This window comes from Mesoplodon densirostris, chromosome 19 (assembly GCF_025265405.1).
Source record: "Mesoplodon densirostris isolate mMesDen1 chromosome 19, mMesDen1 primary haplotype, whole genome shotgun sequence".
Classification (NCBI taxonomy): Eukaryota; Metazoa; Chordata; class Mammalia; order Artiodactyla; family Ziphiidae; genus Mesoplodon; species Mesoplodon densirostris.
In genome coordinates this window covers 37,036,121-37,050,059 of record NC_082679.1, presented here as the reverse complement: position 1 = coordinate 37,050,059, position 13,939 = coordinate 37,036,121, and the positions used below count along the sequence as shown (strand labels likewise).

Sequence of the window (13,939 nt, the reverse complement as noted above, 5' to 3'; positions counted from 1 at the left end):
GCACACGGGCTCCGGAAAGGGGGAACCTGAAGACAACAGCGCGGGGGCCGGTGGTGGGGAAGACAGCGAGGATACAGAGGCTGGGTTGCTGGAAAATCCCGGAACAAGGTGGCTGCCGCCCTCGGGAAAATCGGGAGGGGCGGACAGGGAGGCTAGGACACCGCGCACCTCCCGGCAAACAGTCCCTACCGGCGAGCAGGCACCAAAGACGGCTCTCCGTGCGCAGAGCGGACCCACGTACCCTGGGAGAATCCTGTCTCGGCCCCAAGGGTTGCTCACAGCCGGGCCCCGGGCGCTGCGGGCGGGGCGGGCGCAGATCCGCGGGGCGGGTGCAAGGAGGGGGTGGGACCTCTGCGCCCGGGCCGCCTCCTCTGGGTACAAACACTGCAAGCAGGCTCCTAGGCTCCACACGCCTCCCACCAGCTCACGGGCCTCTTGGCCGCTTGCTTTCGACCCCCGGCCTCGCCTTGGCTCCAAATGGACCCCAACTGCTCCTGCCCCACTGGTAAGGAACCCCTGGCTCTGGGCCTTGCATGCCCGCTTCTCAGCCCAGGACACAGTGTCCCTGGGGTTAGATGAGGAAGAAGTTTCCATTCGAGCCCAAGTGGACGGCCGCGGTTCACCCAGTGCTTTCTTCCCAGCCAGGGCAGCGACAGCATTTTTTTAACCTATTTTTTGTTTTGTTTTTTGGCTGTACCACTCAGCTTGTGGGAGCTTAGTTCCCTGACCAGGGACGGAACCCAGACACTAGGAAGCGAGAGCGCTGTCCCCTAACCACTAGATCGCCAGCGATTTCCAGCCTCTATTTTTGAATGGGGAGTACAGAGGCTCAAGACTGCCTTTGTTGAGGTCACCCAGCAGGTCACGGAATTGCTAGACCCAGGGTTTGGAGGAGGCCTCGGACCTGCCAGGACTGGATGGGAGGAGGGGACACTGCCTCTTTGGGGTTCAGGCCATGGGCCCTGGCCCCCAGCCCCAGTCAGCCTGGGCTGGGTCTGGAGCCTGGGACCTTCCCTGTGGAGTCCCATCAGGAGGGGACCTACTCTCCTTGGACCAGAAGAGACGAGCTGGGGCTTCTCTATCCGCCTGAGTGGACACGAGCTCCCAGGACTGGGTCCTGACGGAGGAGGAGGGCTCAGGGAGGCATTGCTGACCGTCTGCTGTAGCTCCTGCTCACTGCTGGCCTTTCCCTTCCTGGCAGGCGGCTCCTGCAGCTGCGCTGGCTCCTGCACCTGCAAGGCCTGCAGATGCACCTCCTGCAAGAAGAGTGAGTGTGCGGGGCCTTCTCTGGCAATGCGGGGTGTGGGCTGAGTGCGAGGAGGGAGCCCAGAGCTCAGCAGGCAGGAGCAGGACAGGGACCAAACTTCCCGGCACCCCCCTCACCAGGAAGGGATTCCCAATCAGAGCTGGAATCACCTTCGACATGACCGAGACCCAGGCGCGCACTAGAGAACAGGGAGACTGAGGCCCAGACGGGTCACCAACCAACGACCTCAGACCTGTCACTAGAACTAGTCCTCCTCCCTCCTGAGTCACGCTTCTGAATCCTCCCAGGGACTGAAGCACTGTAGGGAAATGAACGAGTGACCCTGTGTGGCTTCTCGGACCTGGTGCAGCCCCTTCCTGTCGAAGCAGCCCAGAGCCTCCCTACCCCGAGCGGGAGCTGCTCTGTGAGGGGTTTGCCTCCACTTTGATCCTGAGGACGTGGCTCACATCACTGGTGGTGCTGGGGGCTGGCTTTGTCTTGTCCCCAGAGGCCCTGCTCAGTGTCTCTCCAAGGCGCTGTGCCCTGTCCTGGGCACAGATGGGGCAGGCAACCTGAACCTAGTGCCCGAGAGCAATTCTCTCAGGACAGAGGACACCGTCGTAAACTCAGGGTCTGGGCCTGAGGGCGGCTGGGCCAGGCCTGCTGTTGGGAAGGGTGGGTGCGGACAACGCGTGGTCCGACTGCACGCTGCCCTTGCCTCCCCAGGCTGCTGCTCCTGCTGCCCCGTGGGCTGCGCCAAGTGTGCCCAGGGCTGCGTCTGCAAAGGGGCCTCGGACAAGTGCAGCTGCTGTGCCTGATGTCGCGGAGAGCCTGCCCCAGGTGTCAACAGGGCAACCAGGTCAAACCTGCATTTTACCGTTTTTCATACAAGCGGACCTGACGCTACATTCCTTTTTCTATGAAATATGTGAGTTGTAATAAAAGTTGTTGACTTTATTCTGGCTCTGTCTTCCTTCTTCTGTCTTGAACAAAGAGACGCCGTGCCCATCAGGGCTGGCGTGGGGAACTGGACTGGACGTGCAGAGACCTCGGCTCTGGACCAAAGAGTACCCCCCCACCCCCCAAAACACGCACACGGAGCGTCTTAGCCCCTTAGGTTAAGTTGAGCTTCAGTTTCTCAGCTCCAAATGAAAGCCTCGCCAGATGACATAGGGCACTGGACACACAGAGGACACACTCCCTCTATTCCCCTTACGAGTATGGATTGCAGAGAACGTTGTCCATTTCTCATTTTCCTTCTCTGGGGGCCCCTGCCAAACTCAGTCCTCGGTGATGAGAGCCTGGAAAAGTACCCAGAGGGGATGGAATCCCACACCCCTCTTGTTTGACTTCTACATGCGACTGGCGTCTAAAACACCCTGGAAAGACCTATTTGTATTTTCTGCCACCGTTTTAACCCTGGTCAGTAAAAAGAATCGCTGAGATAAAATAGAAAAGGACACGATATGTGACACCCATTTTTCCCTTCAACACGTCAAATCACCTTCATACGTGGAGGAGCAATTCTGAAAGCTGGACGCTTTCATATGCTGCACTTACATTGAAGGTGTGCCCGAGTCCTGGGAACGCTTCACAGACGCCCCACTGTGCGGACCACACACGCCTGGAGCAGCTCTGCCCCCTGCCTCCCCACAGGGAACATCAGTCTTGGCTTGCCCAGGGCTACTGACAGGACACTCGCCACCCGTGACAGCTCCCTGCAGGGCCTTGGCTCTGAGTCTTCGCAAGTTCCTCCCTAGATCAGGCTGACATCTTCCCTTCCCTCAAATGCAGCCCGTGGCTACTTGACACCCCGATAGTGACTTGAATTTGGTGGGAATTTCCCAGCTGTTTCCCTGAGACTTGCTTTCAGAAGAAGGACTTCACGTGTTCCTCTGCAGAGTGATGGTGGTGCTGCAGTGCGGAGGGCCTGGTGCTGTTTATTAGCAAGAAGTGTGTGCTGAGGGAACAGGTAATATATTTCAGGTGTTGCGCCCCCTGGCGGTCTGGGGAGGGAACGCCTAGTTGATGGGCACTCGGAGAGAAAGAGGAGACACGTGGCTCAGAAGTCAGGAGCAAGATTGCCCACAGGTGCCCTGTGTGAAGGGGGGCATTTCAGGAGCCGGCCCGTTCTGCGTGCGTGGGTGTTGGTGTCAGGCACTCGGGATCACAGCCAGCAAGCCACTTCCTGACCTGGCAAGTCACTGATACTCTCGGAGATTTCATTTCCTCCTTTCGATAAAAAAGATTAATTTCAATGAGGGGGAATAAGCCAGATAGTGGCCCGGCTCCTAGCTCGGGCTTCCCCAACGGTGTCCTTTATGATCGCTCTCTCCACACTGACATTTGTGCACAGAGAATCCTTGAGCTCCCAACAAGCTCCTGGAGAAAGGCTCCCTGGTTTGCAAGCAAGCTCATGGTGAGGGCACAGATGGATAGGAACCTTGCTTATCCGGTGCCAGAGGGCGTGGGGAGGTTCTCCAACAAGCCCCATGGAACGAGGCACCGCCACAGCATTTGCACAGGCTCAGTGAACCTGCAAGGTCTGGAGTGAGGGTGCCAATTGCAGAGAGGTTAAGCAACTTACCCAAGGGCACACAGCCTGTACTCAGAGGACGGCGCCTACACCACAGCTGTCCCACCTCCCGGCCACAGGGTGCCGGTCATGACATCACTGGAGGCGGAATCCGGCCTCTCCTTTTTCAGGGCTGCAAGGGTCTTCGGAGACGGTCCAGCTGCGCTCCTGGCTGCAGAGGTGGGAGGCTGAAGCCCAGAGAGGCCACAGAGCTGTGCAGAGGGCTCTGCCTGCCAGCTCAGGGCCTTCCCACTGCCGCCGCTGTGCCAGGTGTTCCGTGTTCTCACCTTTCATGGGATGACATGGTGTCCGGTTGGGCGGGGGGCTGCAGTCAGCCTGCAGGAGGGCCAGTCCCACCTGTGTCACATACAGCCCTGTGACATAACCTCTCTCTGGCTCAGTCTCCTCTGCTCTAAAGGGCAAAATAATAGTGTCTGGCTCTCGGGATTACAGAATTGAATACACGCAAAGAAGGTCAGAACCTACTGGGCACTCAGTGAGTAAATCCATCGGATCACCGATTCACTTATTTATCTCTTTATTTATGTGTTATCATTAGCCTAGGAGACATTGTCCTCCTTCCAGACACGCAAGCAAGGATGGTGTGTTTAGCTCTGTGCTCTGGGCCGTCCTCATCAACCCTGTGAGCCTGGGACCAGTTCCCCTGAGAGGGTTATCCGGCCTTCCCGCCAAGAGCCGTTGACACTACAAGTAGAAAGCCGTGAGTCACACAGTCGCCGTCCTCCTGACACATACAAAAAGATCCTGCCATTTCTGCTGTCACCTGCATCCGGATTTCCTGACCATTTTCTTTTCAGCGATTTTCCGAAATACGTTATACCAAAAGAAACCTCTTGAACACTACTGAAGGAGAGAGTCAGAAGGTAGCCACAAAGTCATAAATCCATTCCTATTCTGTCACTCTGGTCGCCCCCAGGATTGAGCTGGACATGGTAGAGACGGGCTGAGGACACAGCTCTGGGCCAAAGGGGAGCTTTCTCACCGACTCCCTCTCTCAGCTGCGAAGCGACAAAAGCACAGAAGCAGGGCACCACTCCCCAGCACCGTGTGCCTGCCTCCGGAGCCTCCTTGTACTGTAGGTAGTTTGGCCTTTGGGAAACGGGCTCCTGACTAGGATCTCCCTTCCCGGTTGGTGTGACAGTTCAAAGAGCAAAAGTGATGAACAAGGCTTGGCCTGGACTCCACGGTGAGTAACTGTCGGGACTACTCAAAGGGAACTATCCACTTGTCTCGCTTTGTTATTTAACGCCAGGTCTGCCTATCACTTACAATGACGCCATCCCTGGGGAGCATCCCATGATTAGGGAACCTCCACCCTGGCGTGGGGTGGACTGGCTACAGTGAGGAGCCCCCCTGGAAAGTTGAGGCAAAGAAGCCCCCGCGGAAATGAGCCATGATCCCTTCAGGAAAGGAAAACACAAGTGAGGAGGACTAGCGGCTGAAGGCAATGTTCACCGCGCTGCGGTTCCAGGAGACGGTACCGGAAACATGCTTCCAAAGGACCGTGGTGGGGACCGGGGCTGGCAACGCCTGGGGACACATGGGCTGGGCGAAACGGTGCTGAGGGTCACAGCCGCCTGCCGTCTCTGACACCGCTCCCCGGCTCCAGCCAAGCCAGGGACACGAGCGGGAGGCGGGGGCTGTTCTCAGGCTGCAGGAAACGGCGACCCGCAGGCCGGCGGCGCGGGGCCCGGGGCGGGGAAGACCGGAGGACGCGGGAGCTGGAGTCCTGCGCAACCCGCCAACAGGGTGGCTGCTCCCGTCGGGCACATTGGGAAGGGGCGGCCAGGGGGCTGGGACACCGCTTACCGCACGGCACCCGGTTCCTCCGCTCCAGCCGGCCCCGAAGTGGAATCGTGCGCTCGGCCCCGCCTGTTGCTCACAGCCCGGCCCAGGGCGCTGAGGGCGCTGCGGACGGCGCGGGCGCGGGCCCGGGCGCGGGCGCGGATCCGCGGGGCGCGTGCAAGGCGGGGGCGGGGCCTCTGCGCCCGGGCCGCCTCCTCGGCCTATAACTGAGCCCCCGGGCTCCTCGCTCCCACACGGCCCCCACCGGACCCGTGCAGCCGCTTCGCCCCTTGCTTTGGACCTCGGGCCTCACTTCTCCTCCAGATGGACCCCAAGTGCTCCTGCCCCACTGGTAAGGGAGCCCTGGCTTTGAGCCTTAGGATGCCCCCTTCCCAGGCACAGGACGACAAGGGAGGGTTTTGAGTTTGAGCTCAGGAGGACTCCTGTCACGGGTCCGGGGCTTTCTTGGTAGCCAGGCCCCTGGGAGCATGTCAGTCTCCCTTTGCCTCTCTGTTGACACTGAGGGCACGGAGGCTCCAGGCTGTCCTTCTTGAGGTCACCCAGCTGGTCAGGGGATTGCTAGACCGGGACCCCGTGTTTGGAGGAGGCCTCGGACCTGCCAGGACTGGATGGGAGGAGGGGACACTGCCTCTTTGGGGTTCAGGCCATGGGCCCTGGCCCCCAGCCCCAGTCAGCCTGGGCTGGGTCTGGAGCCTGGGACCTTCCCTGTGGAGTCCCATCAGGAGGGGACCTACTCTCCTTGGACCAGAAGAGACGAGCTGGGGCTTCTCTATCCGCCTGAGTGGACACGAGCTCCCAGGACTGGGTCCTGACGGAGGAGGAGGGCTCAGGGAGGCATTGCTGACCGTCTGCTGTAGCTCCTGCATCCCTCTCCCTGCTCACTGCTGGCCTTTCCCTTCCTGGCAGGCGGCTCCTGCAGCTGCGCTGGCTCCTGCACCTGCAAGGCCTGCAGATGCACCTCCTGCAAGAAGAGTGAGTGTGCGGGGCCTTCTCTGGCAATGCGGGGTGTGGGCTGAGTGCGAGGAGGGAGCCCAGAGCTCAGCAGGCAGGAGCAGGACAGGGACCAAACTTCCCGGCACCCCCCTCACCAGGAAGGGATTCCCAATCAGAGCTGGAATCACCTTCGACATGACCGAGACCCAGGCGCGCACTAGAGAACAGGGAGACTGAGGCCCAGACGGGTCACCAACCAACAACCTCAGACCTGTCACTAGAACTAGTCCTCCTGCCTCCTGAGGCACGCTTCTGAATCCTCCCAGGGACTGAAGCACTGTAGGGACATGAGCGAGCGACCGTGTGTGGCTTCTCGGACCTGGTGCAGCCCCTTCCTGTCGAAGCAACCCAGAGCTTCCCTATCCCGAGCGGGAGCTACTCTGTGAGGGGTTTGCCTCCACTTTGATCCTGAGGACGTGGCTCACATCACTGGTGGTGCTGGGGGCCGGCTTTCTCTTGCCCCAGAGGCCCTGCTCGCTGTCTGTCCAAGGCGCTGTGCCCTGTCCTGGGCACAGATGGGGCAGGCAACCTGAACCTAGTGTCTGAGAGCAATTCTCTCAGGACAGAGGACACCGTCGTAAACTCAGGGTCTGGGCCTGAGGGCGGCTGGGGCCAGGCCTGCTGTTGGGAAGGGTGGGTGCGGACAACGCGTGGTCCGACTGCACGCTGCCCTTGCCTCCCCAGGCTGCTGCTCCTGCTGCCCCGTGGGCTGCGCCAAGTGTGCCCAGGGCTGCGTCTGCAAAGGGGCCTCGGACAAGTGCAGCTGCTGTGCCTGATGTCGCGGAGAGCCTGCCCCAGGTGTCAATGGAGGACCACGGGCCGACCTGTGTTTTTCTACAACTCTGACTTGATTGCTACATTCCCTTTCCTATGAAATATGTGAGTTGTAATAAAAGTTGTTGACACTCTTCCGACTCGGCTCTTTTTTCTGTGCATTGGGAATAAGGGCTTTTGTGCCATCCAGGGCTGGTGTAGGAGACTGGATGAGAAGTGCAGAGACTTGGGTACTGGAACAAAATGTGAGTCCCTAACAAACTGAGTGCCTAAGACAAGCCACACTCCCTCACTGGGTTCATCTTCCGTACAATGGAAGAGCATTAGACCAGATGCTCTAAGGGTGTTGAGCAGATACAAGGTCCCCTCCATTCTCATGGCAAGGGTTCGTGGCATGGCAAGGGTTGGTGACTTCTCAATGCCTCATTTCCCATCCTCTGATTTCCCTGGCTAACTTCACTCATAGATCTTCCTCATAGATCTTAGGCTTCATAGACTCTAAAGAAGTTGGAATCACACCTCCAGTTACCTGAATCCCTACCTGGAAGTCTCAAACTCCCTGCACTGAAAGATGTGTGAATTTTCTAGCTGTGGTTTTTATTTTCTAACTTCACAAACCTAAACTTTGGTAAAATAAAATTAAGTGAACTACTAAGAAAAATTTCAAAGGACACAAAATACAAAACCCAATTTTTGATTCAATAAATTTGAATAAATGTATGAGGATCAGAGTAATACAGGAAAAATTTAAAAAGTAAAAACATGTTTGTTCACCTGAAACTAACACAATATTGTAAATCAGCCATACTTCAATCATTAAAAAAAAACCATGAGTTCATCAAAGGAGTATGTTGAACACGGAAAACACTTTCAAACGCCCCACTGTGTGGATCACCCACACCTGAAGTAGCTCTTCCCACCATCCCCACAGGGGACATCCGTCTCGGCTGGCCCAGTGCCAGTGAGAGGACACCTGCTACCCCTGAGAGCTCCCTGCGGTGAGTTGGCTCTGAATCTTTGGAAGTTCCTTTAGGTCAGGCTGAACGCTGCCTTCAAAATCCAGCCCTTGGCTACTGGAAAGCAGCAAAGTGACTAGGAATTTGTAGGTAATGCCCAGCCATTTCCCAACAAGAGGCAGAGTACCTGGAAACTGGTTCCACATGAAGGACTTCATGTCTGCCTGTGCAGGGTAGTGTCAGATTCTGCATTTACAACGTGGTGGTGGTATTTATTAGGAAGGAGTGAGGCGCTGAGTGACCTGTAAATAATGGCGAGAGCTGGTCCTCCTGACAACTTCTGGAGGGATTTGCTATTTGATGGAAAGTCAAAGAGAAAGACGAGTCACGTGGCCCAAGAGTCAGGACCGCACTCACCCACAGGTGTCCTGTGTGAAGAGGGGATTTCAGGAGCCAGCCTGTGCTGGGTGCACGGGTGCTGGTGTCAGGCAGTCTTGGTTCACAGACCACAGTGGCACCTACCAGCCGCATATCCTAAATGAGTCGCTCGACCTCTCTAAGTCTCCATGTCCTATAAAAAGGAGATGATATCCCTGTGTGGTATTGAGAGTGGCCTAGCTCCTCACTAGGGCTTTATAAACAGTGTCTATTAGGCTGCTTCTGTTCACAGTGACTTTCCTGGGACACAATTTTGATGAATTCCAACAAGCTCTTGGGGAAAGGCTCATGGTGTTGCAAGCATGACTCTAGGCAGGAGGTTAAGGTTTGATTGCAAGTTTACTGATTCACTGGCAGGGGGAGTGCGCATGCCCTGCAATAGCCCCCCTAGAATAAGATGCTGCCACACCATTTGGAGGAACACAAAATCAATGCCCACCCTCCCTATCACTTGATCTATATTGAACCAGTAACACAGTGAACCTGCAGGGGCTGGAAGGATTGCGCCAGCTACCCAGAGTTTCAGCAACCTGCCTAAGGGCACACAGACCATATTCAGAGGTCTGAAGCTATAGCAAGGCTGTCTCACCTCCTTGCCAAAGGTCGCCGATTAGGAGGTCACTGAAGGCTGAGTCCTGCCTATCATTATTCAGAGCTGGAAGTGTCCTTTCAGACAGTCTAGTTGTGCTTCTGGCTGCAGAGATGGGAGACTAAAGTCCAGAGAGGTCACAGAGCTATGCAGAGGGATGTGACTGCCTGCTCAGTGCCCTTCCCACTGCCGAATACTGAAAGGGAAATAACCACTCTTCATGCTGTGCTCTTTAATGCCAGGTCTGCCCATCACTTACAATGATCCCTTCCACGGGGTGGGATCTCATCCTTTGGGAACCTCCATCCTGGTGCAGGGTGGACTGGCTAGGATCAGGAAATCCCCTGCCAAGTTTAGGCCAGGAGCACAGGGACAAGTGTGCCCACCCATCCATTCAGTAGTGCAGAAAAGAAGGAAGGATGGGAGGCAGAGGCCTGAGTTGGTCGCGGTGCTCTTACGGAGAAACGTTAGAGAAGCGCTGCCTAAGGACCATCGTGGGGACCAGGACAGGAAATGGTGGGGGAAGAGGGAGTCGGAGGATTGGTGGTGAAGGTCACATCCACCGCCGCCCTCTGCACACAACTCCCAGGATCCAGCCATGCCTGGGACGGGAGCGCGAGACTAGGGTTGCACACGGGCTCCGGAAAGGGGGAACCTGAAGACAACAGCGCGGGGGCCGGTGGTGGGGAAGACAGCGAGGATACAGAGGCTGGGTTGCTGGAAAATCCCGGAACAAGGTGGCTGCCGCCCTCGGGAAAATCGGGAGGGGCGGACAGGGAGGCTAGGACACCGCGCACCTCCCGGCAAACAGTCCCTACCGGCGAGCAGGCACCAAAGACGGCTCTCCGTGCGCAGAGCGGACCCACGTACCCTGGGAGAATCCTGTCTCGGCCCCAAGGGTTGCTCACAGCCGGGCCCCGGGCGCTGCGGGCGGGGCGGGCGCAGATCCGCGGGGCGGGTGCAAGGAGGGGGTGGGACCTCTGCGCCCGGGCCGCCTCCTCTGGGTACAAACACTGCAAGCAGGCTCCTAGGCTCCACACGCCTCCCACCAGCTCACGGGCCTCTTGGCCGCTTGCTTTCGACCCCCGGCCTCGCCTTGGCTCCAAATGGACCCCAACTGCTCCTGCCCCACTGGTAAGGAACCCCTGGCTCTGGGCCTTGGATGCCCGCTTCTCAGCCCAGGACACAGTGTCCCTGGGGTTAGATGAGGAAGAAGTTTCCATTCGAGCCCAAGTGGACGGCCGCGGTTCACCCAGTGCTTTCTTCCCAGCCAGGGCAGCGACAGCATTTTTTTAACCTATTTTTTGTTTTGTTTTTTGGCTGTACCACTCAGCTTGTGGGAGCTTAGTTCCCTGACCAGGGACGGAACCCAGACACTAGGAAGCGAGAGCGCTGTCCCCTAACCACTAGATCGCCAGCGATTTCCAGCCTCTATTTTTGAATGGGGAGTACAGAGGCTCAAGACTGCCTTTGTTGAGGTCACCCAGCAGGTCACGGAATTGCTAGACCCAGGGTTTGGAGGAGGCCTCGGACCTGCCAGGACTGGATGGGAGGAGGGGACACTGCCTCTTTGGGGTTCAGGCCATGGGCCCTGGCCCCCAGCCCCAGTCAGCCTGGGCTGGGTCTGGAGCCTGGGACCTTCCCTGTGGAGTCCCATCAGGAGGGGACCTACTCTCCTTGGACCAGAAGAGACGAGCTGGGGCTTCTCTATCCGCCTGAGTGGACACGAGCTCCCAGGACTGGGTCCTGACGGAGGAGGAGGGCTCAGGGAGGCATTGCTGACCGTCTGCTGTAGCTCCTGCTCACTGCTGGCCTTTCCCTTCCTGGCAGGCGGCTCCTGCAGCTGCGCTGGCTCCTGCACCTGCAAGGCCTGCAGATGCACCTCCTGCAAGAAGAGTGAGTGTGCGGGGCCTTCTCTGGCAATGCGGGGTGTGGGCTGAGTGCGAGGAGGGAGCCCAGAGCTCAGCAGGCAGGAGCAGGACAGGGACCAAACTTCCCGGCACCCCCCTCACCAGGAAGGGATTCCCAATCAGAGCTGGAATCACCTTCGACATGACCGAGACCCAGGCGCGCACTAGAGAACAGGGAGACTGAGGCCCAGACGGGTCACCAACCAACGACCTCAGACCTGTCACTAGAACTAGTCCTCCTCCCTCCTGAGTCACGCTTCTGAATCCTCCCAGGGACTGAAGCACTGTAGGGAAATGAACGAGTGACCCTGTGTGGCTTCTCGGACCTGGTGCAGCCCCTTCCTGTCGAAGCAGCCCAGAGCCTCCCTACCCCGAGCGGGAGCTGCTCTGTGAGGGGTTTGCCTCCACTTTGATCCTGAGGACGTGGCTCACATCACTGGTGGTGCTGGGGGCTGGCTTTGTCTTGTCCCCAGAGGCCCTGCTCAGTGTCTCTCCAAGGCGCTGTGCCCTGTCCTGGGCACAGATGGGGCAGGCAACCTGAACCTAGTGCCCGAGAGCAATTCTCTCAGGACAGAGGACACCGTCGTAAACTCAGGGTCTGGGCCTGAGGGCGGCTGGGCCAGGCCTGCTGTTGGGAAGGGTGGGTGCGGACAACGCGTGGTCCGACTGCACGCTGCCCTTGCCTCCCCAGGCTGCTGCTCCTGCTGCCCCGTGGGCTGCGCCAAGTGTGCCCAGGGCTGCGTCTGCAAAGGGGCCTCGGACAAGTGCAGCTGCTGTGCCTGATGTCGCGGAGAGCCTGCCCCAGGTGTCAACAGGGCAACCAGGTCAAACCTGCATTTTACCGTTTTTCATACAAGCGGACCTGACGCTACATTCCTTTTTCTATGAAATATGTGAGTTGTAATAAAAGTTGTTGACTTTATTCTGGCTCTGTCTTCCTTCTTCTGTCTTGAACAAAGAGACGCCGTGCCCATCAGGGCTGGCGTGGGGAACTGGACTGGACGTGCAGAGACCTCGGCTCTGGACCAAAGAGTACCCCCCCACCCCCCAAAACACGCACACGGAGCGTCTTAGCCCCTTAGGTTAAGTTGAGCTTCAGTTTCTCAGCTCCAAATGAAAGCCTCGCCAGATGACATAGGGCACTGGACACACAGAGGACACACTCCCTCTATTCCCCTTACGAGTATGGATTGCAGAGAACGTTGTCCATTTCTCATTTTCCTTCTCTGGGGGCCCCTGCCAAACTCAGTCCTCGGTGATGAGAGCCTGGAAAAGTACCCAGAGGGGATGGAATCCCACACCCCTCGTTTGACTTCTACATGCGACTGGCGTCTAAAACACCCTGGAAAGACCTATTTGTATTTTCTGCCACCGTTTTAACCCTGGTCAGTAAAAAGAATCGCTGAGATAAAATAGAAAAGGACACGATATGTGACACCCATTTTTCCCTTCAACACGTCAAATCACCTTCATACGTGGAGGAGCAATTCTGAAAGCTGGACGCTTTCATATGCTGCACTTACATTGAAGGTGTGCTCGAGTCCTGGGAACGCTTCACAGACGCCCCACTGTGCGGACCACACACGCCTGGAGCAGCTCTGCCCCCTGCCTCCCCACAGGGAACATCAGTCTTGGCTTGCCCAGGGCTACTGACAGGACACTCGCCACCCGTGACAGCTCCCTGCAGGGCCTTGGCTCTGAGTCTTCGCAAGTTCCTCCCTAGATCAGGCTGACATCTTCCCTTCCCTCAAATGCAGCCCGTGGCTACTTGACACCCCGATAGTGACTTGAATTTGGTGGGAATTTCCCAGCTGTTTCCCTGAGACTTGCTTTCAGAAGAAGGACTTCACGTGTTCCTCTGCAGAGTGATGGTGGTGCTGCAGTGCGGAGGGCCTGGTGCTGTTTATTAGCAAGAAGTGTGTGCTGAGGGAACAGGTAATATATTTCAGGTGTTGCGCCCCCTGGCGGTCTGGGGAGGGAACGCCTAGTTGATGGGCACTCGGAGAGAAAGAGGAGACACGTGGCTCAGAAGTCAGGAGCAAGATTGCCCACAGGTGCCCTGTGTGAAGGGGGGCATTTCAGGAGCCGGCCCGTTCTGCGTGCGTGGGTGTTGGTGTCAGGCACTCGGGATCACAGCCAGCAAGCCACTTCCTGACCTGGCAAGTCACTGATACTCTCGGAGATTTCATTTCCTCCTTTCGATAAAAAAGATTAATTTCAATGAGGGGGAATAAGCCAGATAGTGGCCCGGCTCCTAGCTCGGGCTTCCCCAACGGTGTCCTTTATGATCGCTCTCTCCACACTGACATTTGTGCACAGAGAATCCTTGAGCTCCCAACAAGCTCCTGGAGAAAGGCTCCCTGGTTTGCAAGCAAGCTCATGGTGAGGGCACAGATGGATAGGAACCTTGCTTATCCGGTGCCAGAGGGCGTGGGGAGGTTCTCCAACAAGCCCCATGGAACGAGGCACCGCCACAGCATTTGCACAGGCTCAGTGAACCTGCAAGGTCTGGAGTGAGGGTGCCAATTGCAGAGAGGTTAAGCAACTTACCCAAGGGCACACAGCCTGTACTCAGAGGACGGCGCCTACACCACAGCTGTCCCACCTCCCGGCCACAGGGTGCCGGTCATG

At 57.6% G+C, this 13,939-nt stretch overlaps 3 protein-coding genes across 3 annotated transcripts; all 3 read left to right on the top strand.

Moving 5' to 3' along the window:
- Positions 1 to 370: 370 nt before the first annotated feature.
- LOC132479938 (metallothionein-1E) lies at positions 371 to 2,064 on the top strand. Its single transcript, XM_060083680.1, has 3 exons — positions 371 to 505; positions 1,202 to 1,267; positions 1,973 to 2,064. The coding sequence occupies exons 1-3, from the start codon at positions 478 to 480 to the stop codon at positions 2,062 to 2,064; spliced, it is 186 nt and encodes a 61-aa protein (XP_059939663.1). The 5' UTR covers positions 371 to 477.
- Positions 2,065 to 5,822: 3,758 nt separating this feature from the next.
- LOC132480045 (metallothionein-1E-like) lies at positions 5,823 to 7,417 on the top strand. Its single transcript, XM_060083890.1, has 3 exons — positions 5,823 to 5,979; positions 6,555 to 6,620; positions 7,326 to 7,417. Exons 1-3 carry the CDS (start codon positions 5,952 to 5,954, stop codon positions 7,415 to 7,417), a joined length of 186 nt encoding a protein of 61 aa, XP_059939873.1. The 5' UTR covers positions 5,823 to 5,951.
- A 2,980-nt stretch (positions 7,418 to 10,397) lies between these two features.
- LOC132480031 (metallothionein-1E) lies at positions 10,398 to 12,091 on the top strand. The gene is made up of 3 exons (XM_060083870.1): positions 10,398 to 10,532; positions 11,229 to 11,294; positions 12,000 to 12,091. Exons 1-3 carry the CDS (start codon positions 10,505 to 10,507, stop codon positions 12,089 to 12,091), a joined length of 186 nt encoding a protein of 61 aa, XP_059939853.1. The 5' UTR covers positions 10,398 to 10,504.
- Positions 12,092 to 13,939: the final 1,848 nt, after the last annotated feature.

Coding starts and splice junctions, on each gene's coding strand:
- LOC132480031 (XM_060083870.1), top strand. CDS start 10,505: ATGGACCCCAACTGCTCCTGCCCCACTG. Junction 10,533..11,228: donor CAACTGCTCCTGCCCCACTG/GTAAGGAACCCC, acceptor CCTTCCTGGCAG/GCGGCTCCTGCAGCTGCGCT. Junction 11,295..11,999: donor ATGCACCTCCTGCAAGAAGA/GTGAGTGTGCGG, acceptor TTGCCTCCCCAG/GCTGCTGCTCCTGCTGCCCC.
- LOC132479938 (XM_060083680.1), top strand. CDS start 478: ATGGACCCCAACTGCTCCTGCCCCACTG. Junction 506..1,201: donor CAACTGCTCCTGCCCCACTG/GTAAGGAACCCC, acceptor CCTTCCTGGCAG/GCGGCTCCTGCAGCTGCGCT. Junction 1,268..1,972: donor ATGCACCTCCTGCAAGAAGA/GTGAGTGTGCGG, acceptor TTGCCTCCCCAG/GCTGCTGCTCCTGCTGCCCC.
- LOC132480045 (XM_060083890.1), top strand. CDS start 5,952: ATGGACCCCAAGTGCTCCTGCCCCACTG. Junction 5,980..6,554: donor CAAGTGCTCCTGCCCCACTG/GTAAGGGAGCCC, acceptor CCTTCCTGGCAG/GCGGCTCCTGCAGCTGCGCT. Junction 6,621..7,325: donor ATGCACCTCCTGCAAGAAGA/GTGAGTGTGCGG, acceptor TTGCCTCCCCAG/GCTGCTGCTCCTGCTGCCCC.